This window comes from Chanodichthys erythropterus, chromosome 17, assembly GCF_024489055.1.
Source record: "Chanodichthys erythropterus isolate Z2021 chromosome 17, ASM2448905v1, whole genome shotgun sequence".
Taxonomy (NCBI): Eukaryota; Metazoa; Chordata; class Actinopteri; order Cypriniformes; family Xenocyprididae; genus Chanodichthys; species Chanodichthys erythropterus.
This window is the reverse complement of record NC_090237.1, coordinates 31,048,988-31,066,123: the sequence shown is the minus strand read 5'-3', so window position 1 is coordinate 31,066,123 and position 17,136 is coordinate 31,048,988. Positions and strand designations below refer to the sequence as shown.

At 36.1% G+C, this 17,136-nt stretch overlaps 1 protein-coding gene across 1 annotated transcript; it reads right to left on the bottom strand.

Annotated features, from left to right (window-relative positions):
- Positions 1–3: 3 nt before the first annotated feature.
- efhd1 (EF-hand domain family, member D1) lies at positions 4–15,017 on the bottom strand. Its single transcript, XM_067365311.1, has 4 exons — positions 14,684–15,017; positions 6,450–6,597; positions 2,179–2,313; positions 4–1,035 (listed from the first exon to the last, which is right to left on the bottom strand). Exons 1-4 carry the CDS (start codon positions 14,977–14,979, stop codon positions 901–903), a joined length of 714 nt encoding a protein of 237 aa, XP_067221412.1. The 5' UTR covers positions 14,980–15,017; the 3' UTR covers positions 4–900.
- Between the last annotated feature and the right edge of the window lie 2,119 nt (positions 15,018–17,136).

The window sequence follows — 17,136 nt, the reverse complement described above, 5'->3', positions numbered from 1 at the left end:
TGAAAAGATTGTGGTTTTGTTTATTTAATCCTTACAGAACATTTTATGCTTTTTATCCCTTCATACTAAACATTTTATGCATCATTACCGATAAATCTTAATTAAATGTAACTTATTTCAGCAAAATACTTTATTGTGCTTGTTTTGATGGCCCATTCCAGTGCTGCCACCTACTGGCATACACTAGACACTTCAGACAGAATAAATGTCACATATATATAACAACAATTATTCCATTTTGCACATATGGAATAAAACAGACACATAAAGCAGCTACAAAAATATATTTTTAAAAAATACAGTGATTTAATAGGATTTATGTAATTGGCAAAAACAAACGAGTAACAGGTAGATATTATGAACATCTGATCAAACACAATTTACTAAAACTTATATTTAGGTGACAAATATGTAGAAAAAAAAAAGTTACGAAAAAAAAAAAAAGAATGATTCAAATCTATAAAAAAATAAACATATTTCTTGACCCTTTGTTTCCAATGTTGGTCATAATCAATATTTAGTCCACGACACCAACTATTTAAAATTATGATTAACATTTTACAATAAACTTCTTGTTTCTAAAAATATATAGTTGCTTAGATGATTAAAATAGAAGCACAATCTAGTCTATTAGAGTTTATACTGTTTAAGTCCTACATTACAAGTCTCCTGAAATTTCACTCGCTTCATCCGTCACCAGTGAAACAAATTCCTCATGCATATTTCAGGATAGCTGTAAGCGACTCATAACGCTAATGCTACTTGTTCAGTGTTACGCTGTGGTTTTGATTACACATAGGTGTGAGGTACGAGAAGCAGTGTTTGAGCATGCGTGTTTGTGCTTGTGTGCAAGTCAAATGTGCTCTTTAAAAGGCATAAATTGTAATGTGTGCATGTGCTTTATGAACAGAATGTGGACTGCAGCTCTTTAAATGCAGCACGCCGTTGTTTTCTTTCAAGTTCCACCCTCTTCTTCTCTTCTTGTTCCTCTCGTATCTCCGCCTCGAACTTACTACGCACAGACAGAGCCTGAACCTACCGCAAACACATCAATAAAACACATTTGAATTATATGTCTCCATAAAAATAAATGCATTACTATTGCTGTAATCCTACTAAAAGACTCTAAAATCAGTTAAATGGCAATTGTGTAGTGCAGGCTTATTCTTTTGGGGTTTTAATCATTTTTTTTAGGTGTGTCCCAAACCAGAAACTGACAAATTTAAACTAAAACTGTTAAAAAAAAAAACATGAACTGAAATGAAGCTTAAATAAAAATATATGAAAGACAAACTTAAAAAACCCCTAAAAACTAAATGAGAAGTGCTGCCTTGGGAAATTAACTGAAATTAATAAGTTTTAAATATTAAAATTACTGAAACTAAAACTCAAATGAATATTAAATCAAAGCTAAATAGAAATATTAAAAAATAAAAATAAAAAAAACAGATAAAAAATGACAAAAGTACAAAAACTTAAAATTACTAAAACTTAAACTAAAATAAAAATGAAAACTGAAAATATAAAAATAAAATCTAATTTAAAAATATTAATGAATACTATAATAGTACACAAAAATCACTAAAATAATAATTATGAGAAATGCAAATGATGAATAAAGATAATATATTATTATTAATATAATATAATATAAATGTACATATAATATAAACAAATATAGAATATAAAGTATAGAATAGTATTAAAATATAACAATAAAATATAGATAATATAGTATTAAAATATAACAATAAAAATAACGATAATATAATATAATATAGTATACTACATAATATTAGAATACAACAATAAAAATTAAAAAGTATACTGAAATGTAATGTAAAATGTAACTAAAAATTTAATGTGAATGTGTAATAACATTGCACAAATTTTCCATTATATTTAATACAATAAACAATAATATTTTAAAAGGTTGAAATATTAAAATACCTGAATGTTTTAAGTAAAAAAAAAAAATAGGATATAGGGATTCAATTGTCAAAAATATTCCTCTGTATACTGATGTGTTCTTTGTAGATGCCAGCCTGCACTTACATTATATGCCCACAAGGGGGAGACTAAGGCAAAAAAAAAAACTTTTTCTGAAGCACGTGGGAGTAGTGCTTTTCCATGGCTCAAAACTCTCTTTCACATGAAAAGATATAAAAACCCACAAACCTTGGCCTCAAAGAAGTCCCTCGCTCCAAGAACGCCTTCAGTCGAGACGTCGATCTCCGAAAGTCGAGCCAGAGCCATCAGCCCGCTCTCTTCCTGCAACTCACCTGCTGCGGCCCTCCGGAAGATCAGCAGGAACTGACACAGAGATTGTGAGATTTGAGTAACAGAGAAGTTTCAATAGCTTTAAAGGTTATCAGCACTTCATGTCAGGGTGCATTTCTATGCAATTCTAAAAATAAATACAAAAGCATCTGACATCATTGGCATGTCAGCACATAAACTAAACGTTCAGCTGTTTTTATTTCACACTGAAAGGCACTGCAGATATTTCCCTTTGAATTATATGCATTATATACTGAAGAGACCTTTTTATTTAATTGATCTTTAGATCATATCCAAACACAACTGATTTCATTGAGGGGAAGGGGAGGTCAGAAGTATGACCTTATATCGGGTTCCCCCCTTTCGCTGCGCAATCTTTGTGTGTGTGTGTGTGTGTAATCTTATCCATGTGGAATGTCTGTCCAATCACAAGAGTCAGAGCAGCATCTGACACACAACAGACTCACTGTACTTAAGACACAGCTGCACTATCACCTGTTTGTGTGTGTGTGTGTGTGTGTGTGTGTGTGTGTGTGTGTGTGTGTGTGTGTGTGTGTGTGTGTGTGTGTGTGTGTGTGTGTGTGTGTGTGTGTGTGTGTGTGTGTGTGTGTGTGTGTGTATATATTACATCCCCATAAGTAAAAAAAAAAATCAAAATGGGACTAAATAAAGTCTTAGGTAAGGGATTTTCAATATTTTAGATGCCACAGGCCCCAAATGTGAGCATCCTCATGTGAGGGGCCCCCATCTTATAAACCAAATTTATACACTAATTTTAAATTTGTAATACCAATTTTTCAGTGTCTATAAAGTAACATATATATTTTTTTCTACTCACTATAGTAATGTACAGTTAATTATTTATATATTTGTTTATTTAGTTTTAAGCTAATTTATGTATTTATATTTACCATTTATTTATTTCAATCCAATATAATCTATTTAATAGATTCATAATCATAACTGACTATTTTTTATTTTAATCACATTTATATTAATTTATTTATTTTATATTAATTTATTTATTTTATATTCATTTATTTATTTTTATTAAATTAAATAATGCAATTATTTATTTTAATCTTCTTTATTGATATATAGTTTTTCTCTAGACTTTTCCACGGACCCCCTGTCACTCCACTGCGGCCCTGTTTTAGGTCACTTTTACAAAACTCAGAAGTGTATTTGTCGATTAGGATTAGCCTGTAGCAATTCTAATTACCTTAAACTAATTAGTTTCTGATGTGTAATATTAGATCAGTGCCGTACAGTAGGTCTTAATATATAGGCTTTCTGTTTCATTAATGTTAATCAAACAATTGTGGTATCATGGGAAAAAAAAAGTTTTATATTTATTTTATATTCATTGCAACTCATTTTGCCAGCACGGGTCATATATATATATATATATATATATACACACACATACAGAAGTCAGTTTTGCATTTGTAAATATTACTTTTTTTTTAGGTAATTAATTAAATCAACTTTCAACCACTTCCAAAGGTAGTCGAAAAAGCATTAGTCCAGATTGCTTTTGTAGTGTAGGTCAAATGCTTTCAAACAGCGCTTTCAAACAGACCGCTTTCTATCTGCCTACTGACCTAATGCGTAAACATTATGGGAAGTGTGCTAGCCAAATGAGAGGTGTTAGTGAGGCCAGCAGGGGGTGCTCACCCTGTGGTCTGTCTGGGTCCTAACGCCCCAGTATAGTGATGGGGACACTATACTGTCAAAAAGCACCGTCCTTCGGATGAGACGTTAAACCGAGGTTCTGACTCTCTGTGGTCGTTAAAAAATCCCAGGATGTCCTTCGAAAAGAGTGTATCCCCGACATCCTGGCCCAATTTGCCCATTGGCCTCTGTCCATCATGGCCTTCTAATCATCCCTATACACTGATTGGCTTCCTCACTCTCTCTCCTCTCCACCAATAAGCTGGTGTGTGGTGGGCGTACTGGTGCAATATGGCTGCCGTCGCATCATCCAGGTGGATGCTGCACAATGGTGGTGGTTGAGGAGATTCCCCCTTCGATATGTAAAGCGCTTTGAGTGCCCAGAAAAGCGCTATATAAATGTAAGGAATTATTATTATTATTTATTATGGGCCTTATTTTAATAATCTAAGCGCATGGTCTAAAGCGCATGGCTCAGGTGCACTTTAGGCATGTCCGAATCCACTTTTGCTAGTTTAACGACGAGAATAATGGTCTAAAACGGTTGTCCCTATTGTCTTAATGAATCATGGGTGTGTTTTTGGCAAAATGTGCAATAAACCTAGTCTCATCTCCCATTTCCTTTAAAAGCCAGTTCACTTTTTCTGCTTTCAAATTCTGCCATGTAAATAGCATTACATGGCAGAATTTGAAAGCAGAAAAAGTGAACGCTTCTCTAACGAGGAAACGGACCATCTATATGACAAGGCGAATTCCACCAAAGCATTTATCTTTATGCACACAATCATAATCTTTTACATTGTAATCCTTTTATTTTTAATATGTGGCATGCTTGTGCGCTGCTGTGCGTCCCTGTGTGCGTATAACAAGCAGAGTGTACGCACATTAGCCATCCGCATATAGGCGCATATTACTAACATGCCCTTTAAATAACAAAACAAATATTGCTCCATTGAATATTGTGCAGATTATTTCAGTTGCCTCAAAATAGCAACACGCCAACAATGCCTCTGAACACACCTCGTTTCCAGACCAGCACGCCCATGGGCGCACAAATGGGTGCAAATGCATTTGCTCTTTAAACAACGTGGCGCAGGACGTGAAAATAATAACTGCGTCAGGCTGAAACTAGCAAAAAATATTTGCGTCACGCCTGGCGCCACATTGCACCGGTTGTATAATAGGGTCCTTAAACTTTGTGGATTGAAGTCCCAAGTTTGGTTTGAAGAATGTGGGTTGAATACCCAGTTGGAAGAAAAATGTACCAAGCACAATGTTCTCTAACCATTCCTGATCTCTAACACACACTCACAGTGTTGGGAGTGGTCTTGTGGCTTTCAGAGAAGAAACGAAAGCTGACGCGGACCATATGCATCGTGTTGTCTTCTTTCGTGTTCATATGTAAATTGTCTGAGCTTATTTCGTCCATTACGTAAAAAAAGATCTGAAAAAGCCTATAGATTTAAGCTGCACTTCCACCGCAGGAACTTTCCCCAGGAACTAGGGACTTTGGAGTGGTACTCGGTGTGTTTTGACAGCAGGAACCAGGGTCTAAATGAAGTTCAAGGTAAAAATTCCCCTCCTCAGAAAGAACCTGCTCACTAGGTAGTACTTTTCCAAAGTTCAGAAACATTCAGGCTTGGGACTTGGGCGCTGAACATGCTGATTGGTTGAGTTCATGCAGCATTTTGATTGGTTGACTCCACGCAACATTTTATTTCAACCACCATTTTTAAAAGTCTGTTGTGGTTGGTGCAGTAAGAGTTGCTTGCTATTCAAATCAACAATGGAGTTTAAATAAAAAACGACAGATGGGCCGATGATGAGGTTTAGGCTTTATTAAGCTTATTTAAGCGAAATCCAGCTGGAACTGGAAAGTTTTGCGCAATCCTACTTCACCGGACTTAATCTTCACAGTACTTTAGATTGCGATGGAAACGCAGACAACAACAGGTCTGGGGATAAGAAGTTCCTGAGAATAAAGTTCCTGGAACAAATTGTAATTTTGGTGGAAAAACAGCTTTACCCACCCATAGACCCTCCCCTCGAAGAAACACCAGGTGTAAACGGGAATGTGTCTTCCTCATATACCTGTGATCCGATCGAACAAAACAACACCCAGTTTACCAGGTGTAAAAAGGGCCTATGATATTCTGATTGCCCCTTTTCCTTGTAAGTCTATAGGATTGTTTTGGCCCATTTTATTACCCTCCATGTGAAAATTGATTAAGGTGATTAAATCTGATTGCAATTTAAATGTGTGATGTGTGAAGCCACGTCAGAGCTGCATTCAAAGATAAAACAAGTCTGAGATGTTATCTCTTACAGACCTCACAGACCTCTGCTGTGATAGGATCATTTGAGTATAGGAGAGTCTAAAGTGGTTTCCATGGAGGGTAATCTCTGAAAAGATTTAATCACTAGATTAAATCAGTCATCAGGGATGATGATAGACCTTACAAAGCTGTAAGCATGAAAAAGACACGCATACATACCTCTCTGTAGCTGAGTTTGCCGTCATAATCTTCATCCACCTCCTTGATCATGTTCTTTAACCCCAGATGAGTCTGTGGAGCTCCAAGTTTCTCCATCATCAGCTTCAACTCCATCAGATCGATGAAGCCATCTTTACCAGAGTCAAATCTACACACAAATACATATACAAACAGCATTTATTATTTACACACATTTTATACTGTTTTACCATTATGACGACAATTCATCTCACCATTATTGGTAAATAAGAATCAGTTTTGATCTCTTCATTATTTAAACATGTTATATGGCTATATAAGACCTGGGGCCAGTTGTATAAACTTGGTTACTATATTAAGACTGTGTCTTAAGAACTAGGTTGACCAACTTACAGTTAACCAAGGGGTAATCAATGTTATTTTTCCAATTCAAATGACACCAATCTACCTTTTTATGTAACGGACTTGAAAAAATTAGGACCACTCTTCAAGAAAAACATTAGTGTCTTAACTTTTAAGACTAGTCTAAGTGGTGAATGCAACCGGCCCCTGTAATATATAGTGCAAAAGTCATATGGACTGTTTTTATATCGGAGTCATATGGACTCTTTTGTTTTCAGAACGACACCTATGTAAGAGCTCATTCTGTGGTCGCGTGAAAAAGGACGTGGCAACTGGCCACTTGGTGGCGCTATAACAGGAAAAAAAACCACAAAAACGGTTATAACTACTTCACCGTTAGTCTGATCGACTTGAAAATTGGCGTGCAGTGTCTTAGTCCAAGGGGCCACGACTGTTTATGAGGACATTGACGCATCTCGAAAAACATTTCTGCTGTCGGCCACATCATCTCACCATTATTGGCAAATAACAATGAGCAGTTAAACTTTAGTTTGGATCTCTTCATTACTTAAACTTGTTATATGGCTTCATAAGACCTGTAATATATCACAAAAGTTTGTATGGTGTTTTTTCTTCTTGTTGTTTTTGGAGAAAAGTTCTGCATTACAAATTTAGAACAACTTCACCAGTAAAATGCGAAATTTCTTTTTCAGATAAATGCTATTCTTTAGAACTTTCTAATAAACAAAGAATCCTGAAAAAAAAAAAAAAAACATTTATGACAGTTTCCACACAAATATGAAGCAGCAAAACAGTTTTAAACATTAATAATATTAATAATCAGAAATGTTTCTTGAGCATCAAATCATCATATTAGAATGATTTCTGAAGGATCATGTGACACTGAAGACTGGATTACATTAAAAATTAAAATTACATTTTAAAATACATTCAAATATTTCACAATAACACCGTTTCTGTATTTTTGATCAAATGAATGCAGCTTTGGGGAGCATAAAAGACTTCTTTCGAAAACCTTAAAAATCTTCTCAACCCCAAACATTTGGACTGTTATCAGTGCTAACTGCATTCTAGCATCATATGGATCATATCAAGCTACTACTGACACTTAGAAGTGCCTGTTGACATGAGATTTACAGAGCCGCAGCAGAGGGAGGGCAGCAGAACAGCAGGTGGAGAGTGAAGGCAGAAACAGCAGGAAAAAGAGATTCTAACGGAGGAGAGTATTTATAGAGTCTCACCCAGCTGTTGCCACACCAACCAGCAGGATCGCATGTGTGTGCAAGAGAGAGAGAGTGTTTGTCTTGAACATTGTGTGAAAGTGGAGAGGCTGAGATTGAAGGACTGGGCACGTGTTTCTATTTTAGTTTGAGCGATGCTTTTAGAAAGAACAGGCTCATGGTGGCAGAAAAGTACAGGTGAGCATCGTCTCATCTCTACTTCTCTCCCTCTCCACATAGGAAAGAAAATCATGAATGAGATGCCATTTTATTCTCCTATGGACAGCAAAATGGAGAAAGTTTCATACATTTTGAATTTTCCTCAAAAAAAAAAAAAAAAAAATCACAATAACTTCACAATTGTTAGAAGTGATATCAATGACATTTCAAACTGAAATCAAGTCAACTGTCATTATGAACTCATTTCTCTGAAAACCTTCAGAGACTTAATTATCTTATACTTTACAATAAGGTTCCATTTGTTAACATTAGTTAACTGCATTAATGCACTGTATATAGTTTACATGAACAAATAGTTAAAGGTCCCGTTTTTCGTGTTTTTTTGAAGCTTTGATTGTGTTTATAGTGTGCAATATAACATGTGTTCATGTTTCGCGTGTAAAAAAAAACCCTTTTTTTTTTACATAATTTACTTATCTGTATACCGCTGTTTCCACTGAAACGGGCTGATACTTCCTTGTTCTATGAAGTCCCTCCTTCAGATATACGTAACGAGTTCTGATTGTGCCAGCGGTTCCTGTGTTGTGATTCGACAGCAGCTTAGCGCTCCTTGCCTGGAAAGGTCACACTTCTTACCATAACGTGGAGATGCACGCGCTCAGTGTTATTGTAAACATGTCTTAAATTTTACCCTGTCAATTTGAGCCGGAATCAGACCCGGTGATTGGACTGCAGGATGAAAATAACAGCGTTTCGATGACATGGCGACAAACACACTCTACAAACGCAACTCTTGCGTATTCCTGTGGGCGGAGGTTAGTCAAAAAACTGTTTTAGTGACGTCATTAAAGAAGGAAGTAGAGGGATGTAGTCCAAACTGGCCGTTCGATGTAGGCGACTTCTGTTAAAATATCTCGCTTGGCATTTAACTTTGAGCTTTAAAAATTTACAGATTTTATTTATACTCTAACAACAACATTACACACTAACTAAAGTTTGAAAAATGGGATCACGAAGACCGGGACCTTTAAAAATACTTCTGTCATGACAACTATCAGATTGTCATATCTATTATCATGCCAAACAATGTTGATATGTTTGCTCTTGGTGGAATAGATCTGCTATGCTGCTGCTGTTGGTTCATGCTGCTGCTGTTGCTGCAGAGCAAATATTGGACTTGCTACTGCCAATAAATACACAACATGCTGCTGTGAGCAATTAAGACATGCTGCTGCTGTACAATATAGTGTATACATGAATTATCCATAGCAGATCTAACTGATCAAACTGGCAAAGTCATGCCCCCAGTGGTGAACCATTGAAATTTCAAACACTTATAATGAAACAAAGCCTCGTTTACTGAAATCACGTGACTTTGGCAGTTTGAAACAAAAGATTCGTAAAGCTTCATGAAGCAGTGTTTTGAAATCGCTAGATATTGTTGATTAAAGTCATTATTTTGTTTTGTTTTTTTGGTGCAAAAAGTATTCTCATCGCTTCATAACATTAAGGTTGAACCACTGTAGTCACATGACCAGTCTTAAGTAGCTTTCTGTGCATAGAAAGTGTTAATTGTCTTGGTGTCTATGCAGGCCTCACTGAGCCATTGGTTTTTATCAAAATCTCGTGGGTGTACAACGACATGAGGGTGAGTAATTAATGAAATTATTTTTATTTTTGGGTGAACTACCCTTTTAAAAATAAAGTTTCTATACTGGCATCCACAAAACCTTTGCAATGCACAAAAAGTTCTTTATAAAAATTCCTTTATTATTAAGATGTTCTTAAAGGTGGGTTAAGTCATTTTTCAAAAACATTGTTTGGAAGTTAGTCAGGCCGACACTAACAACAAACGTGCTACAAATCAGCATTAGGGGCGTATGACAGTCAAGGAGAGAGAACGAGCAAGAGGTTTGAAGAAAAACTGCAGAAAGAGAGGAGAATATCACTGGAATGAAGGTTTATGACTGGGCAAGCGCTTTAGGACCCGCGTTAATATTAGAAAAAGCTTTCCAGTGCTGGAGAGAGCTAAGTGGGAAGGCCTGAAAACAGATGTGGAGGCTGCTTTGATTCCGCTCCACACGTGAGTATCACTGGGTTTGAGTGTCACTAATTATCTGGATTATCTGTGGATGGTGACTAAGAACATACACATGTTTGTATTTACTCTTGTGTACTTGTCATTCGTTCATCATCTGCGTGTCAGCTGTGATAAACAGACATCCACTCTCGCATTGCGTGTGTAACAGTAGCCAGCTAGTGAGAATTGTGCAGGTAAACCACTCACACTGACAACCGCTAGAGAATGAGGCATCATTGTTAGCGCACTCGCCTCGCATGCCAGCAGCAATCGGGGTTCAAGAACGGCTCAGAGCAGGGTGGTTAGGATTGGAAGGTGAGTTTTGGAGGCGGAGCAATGAAGAGAGGGGTGGGTTTGTTTGGGTTGATTTCAAATATCAGAGTTTTTTTTTTAAAAATAGCTTGCACCTTTAAGAAAAAACACAAGAGCTGTTTGGAAACATTATTTTTAAGAGTGTATTAAAATAAAAAGTGGTATCTTATACATTTATTTAACAGACTTGAGAGCTAACATCCCAGCTAACAAGAAATGCTCTCAGAACTTTGGCTTATGTTCTGGCAAGGTTTTCTCAAAGTTATGAACAAACGTTCTACTAGTAACATTAACAGAATGATTGTTCAAAGTTTTATGGTCTTTAATAATGTTCTCAAAAAAGTTATTTATACATCGTTCATGGAACTTCTACGTATTAGTTCATTTTTAAATGTTACGACTTGTTTTCAGAATGTTCAGAGAATATTTAGAAGTAACTTTCCCACAATGTCTGGAAAATGATCAAATGTTCCCTTACTGTTTATATAATCAAAAAAAAAAAAAAATACATTTTCAAACATTTTAAAAATCCGGATATTTTGAACTTTCATAATTTTAGCAAAACATTAGCAAAATGTTCTTAGAACATACTGTATGTTTGTTAACTGGGTCAATAAATATCTAATGTTAACTAATATTAATAAATACTGTAACAAATTTATTCTTAGTTAATGTTAGTTAATGCATTCAATAACGTTAACTAGGAACCTTATTGTAGTTGCAATCCACATTCATTTTAGAGCTCTATACTATTACATTACTCTATGTATTTCTCATATGTTTTCATTTTTCCTACAGTGTTTTAGAGAGAAATGTCTGAGATGATGTGAATGTTTATCAGGCTGTTTCATATTATTGCTCTGAATGACTAATGTCTAATCTCGTCTCCTTCACACATTGTTTCTGAAAGGTCATTAACAGCTCAACCTTCATCATACTGCATAAGAGTCCTTCAATTTAACCATTTCACGCAATATCCTCACTTTCTTTCTTTGTTGAATGTTGTTTTAACAGCCCCCACCAAGACATGCTTACACTTGCCTGCCCTGATTAAAAGACAACTGGGAATCTGCTGACCAGAGGACAGCAACTGCTTTCAGCAACTGGCAGCACACACTCCTACACACACAGCTCAAAAATGTGTGTGGATGCATGAAAACACAAACTTGCCCTGACGTAATTGCGGGTGCTTCGCATGTGTTTGTGTGTGGACGTTTTCTTTGTCCTCTCTGGTTTCCTGCTGTGGTATTTATAGATGCCAAGGCTCGGGGCAGAGATTCAACTATAAAGCCTGGCATTCAGAGTGCTGCAGTCCACTAACAGGGCTCAGGCTGATCCTGGATCTGTTGCTAACTGCAGATGTGCCTAGAACTGTCATTATGAACCACTTGAAGCAGGTCAGGGTTAACAAGACTGACCTGGTGTATGAGAGAGAGAGAGAAAGAGAAAATAACAAACAGAAAGCGGAGGATGAGATTGGCATGTTGGTCCTGCCGCCTGCATGCCGGCCACATTCCAGGTCAGCACCCCTCCCGGCACGGATGGAGAGGATGAAAAAATATGCAAACTTACACATAGAAATAATACATTACATACAGTACTGTTCAAATGTTTGGGGATGGTAATATTTTTTTTTAATGTTTTTTTTAATGCTTTTTTTAAAAGAAGTCCCTTCTATTTACCAAGACTGCATTTATTTGATTAAAAATTCAGTAAAAACAGTAATATTGTGAAATATTATTATGATTTTAATTAACCGTTTTCTATTTGGAAATGTAATTTATCCCTGAGATGGTAAAGCTGAATTTTCAGCATCATTACTCCAGTCTTCAGTGTCACATGATCTTTCAGAAATCATTCTAATATGATGATTTGCTGCGCAATAAATATTTATTACTATTATCAATGTTGAAAACAGCTGTGCTGCTTTGTATTTTTGTGGAAACTGTGATCAATTTATTCAGGATTCTTTGATGAAGATAAGCATTTTTTGGAAACATTTTAAGTGTTTTTGTAACATTTTATTTACTGTCACTTTTGATCAAATCAATTTAATTTGTCCTCGCTGATTGATTTCTTAAAAAAAATAGTTTGTATGAGTATATTTTATATATATATATATATATATATATATATATATATATATATATATATATATATATATATATATATATATATATATATATATAAAATGTACATAAACACCAATTACTATGGAAGGTTGTTTCCACCATAGAATGAATAGCATTAAAAAGATGTGACCTTTTATCTCATATTTCTTGCTTTTTTTTCCTTACATTTATGAGATAAACTTGCAATTGTGTGTTATAAAGTCAGAATTGCAAGATATAAATTCTCAATTCTGAGAAAAAGTCAGAATTGTGAGATAAAAAGTCACAATTACCTTTTTTTATTTTTTTCAGTGACTGAAACAAGCATCCATAAATTACAAAGTAGTCAAAGTTTGATTTGAAACCTCATAGAGATTCTATCTATCTATCTATCTATCTATCTATCTATCTATCTATCTATCTATCTATCTATCTATCTATCTATCTATCTATCTATCTATCTATCTATCTATCTATCTATCTATCTATCTATCTATCTATCTATCTATCTTAATTCATAAGTAGGTGTGAGTTGTGTTTATGAATGTGTTAACTCTGCTGTATCTTGCTTTGACCCATTTTCCTCTTATACATGACATCTTTTTTCATCTCTCATGAAACTGGGCTGAACTGATCTGAAGTGGGCCAAAGTACGCACTTCTTAAACAGACACACCTTGCAGTCCTGACGTAACCTAGTCCTATGGGACATCCACACTTTGTTATCATTGTTTTACACACTACACACTTGTTGGTTTCCTTTAACACAATATAATCTAACAGTCTCGACTGAACCTCACAGTTAATGAAGTGTGCAGAAATAGTTAATCTTTATGTACAATAAATCATCTTCATGATCTCACAGTTACGGTAAGGCAAAATTAACTTTGGGATCATCCTTATATGTGCATATTTATGGCAAAATCATGATCCGGCAGCATAAGTTGACATGCAAAAACAAAGTCTTTGAGGTGAAACGCACATCCCAGGATTCTCCTCACATCAAACACTGTATAAATAGTTTGCTATTTGTTATTGTTTGGTTTTGTTGCACTACTAGAGATATGGTTCTGAATTTGATGTGATTGATAAAAATATCCAATAATATGATGAAAATTAATGATAGGAATTTATTTTCAAACTTTAATGCATTGAAAACCAAAGAGACTCTCTCATCATAGACTCCTCCAAGTCCCCGTAAACACACGCACAAACAGACAAAGATGGCATTGTTGCTCATGGAGTGGGTTCCATGGGGACGTGGAGTTTGTGAGTGGACCCTTGTGCTGAAATAATGAGGGAAATCAGGACAATGGCTGTTCAGAAAGAGACCCCAGGCCCAGAGAAAAACATTATTTTGGCACTGTATGAGGATGCTCAGAGAGAGAATTCTTGTTAATTTAATGTGAGCTTCAGAATGTTTATTTATTTTTAAATAACATTCTATTATTTTACTTATTTTGTTAGTGTTTTTGTAATACAAATGCCACTAAAGCAGAAAGAGAGATAATTATTTTTAAATTGTTTAATGTTACATTCATAACTATTAATTTTTGTTAATTCATATTAATTTTATACCATGCATAGATTTTTTTTTACTGCAAATACTGTTTGTATATCTGTTTAATTTACACTATTTTATTTAGAAATACAATTATGTCACTAAAGCACAGTAAACTGGAATATACATTTAATAAGATGATTTAGAAAATAACTAATCAAGAAAATGATAAACAAAAAATCAAGAATGATCAATCAGGGATTTAATTTGAGTGATGTATCGACATTCCTGCTCCAAGAACACAATGATCCCAAAACACACACACTCACTCACTCACTCACTCTCTCTCTCTGTCGCACACAAACTTCACTCTTGTTATTGCCTAGCTAATGTTCAATACATCCATACCTTGATTCACCTTAATAAATCTTAATATAGATAAATATATTTAATAGCGGTTGAGTTTTAGAGTGGCGCTGATGAACTGACCTCTTGAACATTGTCTCCATGTCTTTGATCTGTTTGCGGGAGAACTCTTTAAACTCGGTGTAGGGATTGAAAACCTTCATCTGTTTGGGTTTCGCCGTGCCGTCGTGGATGTCCAGCCTGCGGTTGAGTTTCTCCGTCAGTTCAGAGGTGGCGTCGCCGTTCACGGCAGTGGCAGGTTTCACCGGCGGCGGATCCTCCTCGCCCGCTCCTGTTTGCACCGGTGAGCCGGGTTTGGTGTCACGCTGCTCGGTGTCCAGCCTGCGCTGCAGCTTCCGTGCGAGCTCCTCAGATGACATTGCGGACTGTGATGCTCTGCCTCGCACGATCAGCTGTTTCTGAACACTAGTCTGGAGTTGGGAGAGAGGCGGGGCTGCAGATAGTCTCTTTAAACGTGATCTTTCAAGCCCAGTGGGATTCAGAACAGTGTAGAAAGTAAAGCTGTTTGTACAGGCGTCTGTTAATAGAGCTCTGAAGAAGCTGTATTAGAAGTTCGGCTACATTTTTACATAATTGATTTGTGTAGCTGTTGAAGTTCTAGTGTAAGGTGTATAAGATTATTAATAAAAAAGAAAACTTGCGTTGGCCGGGAATCGAACCCGGGTCAACTGCTTGGAAGGCAGCTATGCTCACCACTATACCACCAACGCGTGACTGAGAAATATTTTCTGGTGACAAGGGTCTACAGTCATCATGACGTTCTGGTAGGGGATTGAATCTTTCATTCATATTTATTTCGGATTGTTGTGTTAAAATGAAGCGAATCTGAAGACTAACACTCGTTTAATGACATTTAAGTCATATGAGGATCGAATGCATCGTACATCAGCATCGACCTGGCGTTTCTGTTGCTTTTTAAGCCTAACTGCGCCGCCTAGTGTTCACAACCACCACTTCTCGTTATCACGACTTACTCTCTGCTCTAAGTTAACACAAATGTGCCAAAAGGTGGCATTATAGTACCAGCTATAACGTATGGGGTTATAGTCTATAGTTGTATAGTATATTCACTATAGCACTCTGTTTGCACCTTATTGTGCATCTTTAAAACGCCATTTTAATCATCGCAGTTTCAGTGTTAGTTTACCTCACTGTGTCACTCAATGTATTTTGTTTGGTTCAATATGTATATACACATACACACACTTATTTATATTTAGCACACTTATTTAAATTTATTTATCATAGCACTTATTTACACACTAACATTTCTTTTAATTCGCAATAATATCCCAAAATATTAATGTTTTACTGTATTTTTGAAGAAATAAATGCAGCTTGGTGAACAGAATAGACTTATTTCAAAAACATTAGCAAATTATAAATGTTTCCAAACTTTTGACAGGTACTATAAAGTTTGTAACATTATCACATGCAGTCTCCCATTCTCACATAATACATAACCAATAGTTAGAATTAATTCCTAATTATAAACATCTAAATGTATATAACTAAAATATCTATATGTATAAATATCTAAATGTAATAACCATTTGAAATTGGAGTCAGATTAAACTTCACAGGGTCGCTGAAAAGACATACACTTTGTTAACATACCACACCTCTAATATTATAAATAGGCTTGACATGTTCTATGGGTTTGAATGCATTTACATTACTACTTATTACACATTTACTTAGGGACAGTACTACAGGTTATTAAAATGACATTATATTTTTATGTGTTAGGGAGGCATAAACCATCAGCAACACTCTCAAAACCAGACCGGCCTGATGAATATAGTGCTACTGCATCTCCACGGTTAGGTTGGTGTATGGACACGCACACATGCCGACTCTACTGTAAGGATATGCCTGTTTCTGATCAGTGTTGTTGTTTTTCACCAATTCCCTTCACTCCAGTGAGGGTTCCTTTGCCAGTATCTCCAGAGTTGATTGAATTATCTACAAGCAAGACTGTGTTCTGTCAGTGTAGGGACTTAATGTAGCATTTACTTAATCAAATTTAAAACAGATTTAACATTAACAAAAGTAATGCTCATCTATGACTAATGTCACCCATGTCATCCTGCAGCCCTCCTCCCAGTGACCTCTGCACAGTCTGCAGCCTCTACTCCTCCCTCAGGTCCTCCTGTAGCTGCTGGCCAGTCTTTCTCGGGACTCTCTGCAGCCTCTACTGGGTACCCCTCAACTCAGTTGGAGGAGAAGCATGCTGTTCCACCACTGCCAAGCTATGAGCAGGATGTGAGCCGATGGCACTGCTCTCAACAGCAGAGAATCTGGATGAAAACAGGAATGGAAGTCTTGGGACTGTGGCCAGGCTCTAGACCGGTGAGACATCCAATGAACATGATCTCCTTGTGGCGTTACCCACCTCAGCCTGAGCTTATTGATGCTGCCTTCACAGAAATATTCTCAACTTCATCCATTCTTCATATGGAAGCCAGAGCATGGCATTATGGAAAGAGTCAGCAACAACTACACTCTGCCATGTC

Coding starts and splice junctions, on each gene's coding strand:
- efhd1 (XM_067365311.1), bottom strand. CDS start 14,979: ATGTCATCTGAGGAGCTCGCACGGAAGCTGCAGCGCAGGCTGGACACC. Junction 2,314..6,449: donor GCAAACTCAGCTACAGAGAG/GTATGTATGCGT, acceptor TCTCTGTGTCAG/TTCCTGCTGATCTTCCGGAG. Junction 1,036..2,178: donor GGGACTTCTTTGAGGCCAAG/GTTTGTGGGTTT, acceptor TGTTTGCGGTAG/GTTCAGGCTCTGTCTGTGCG.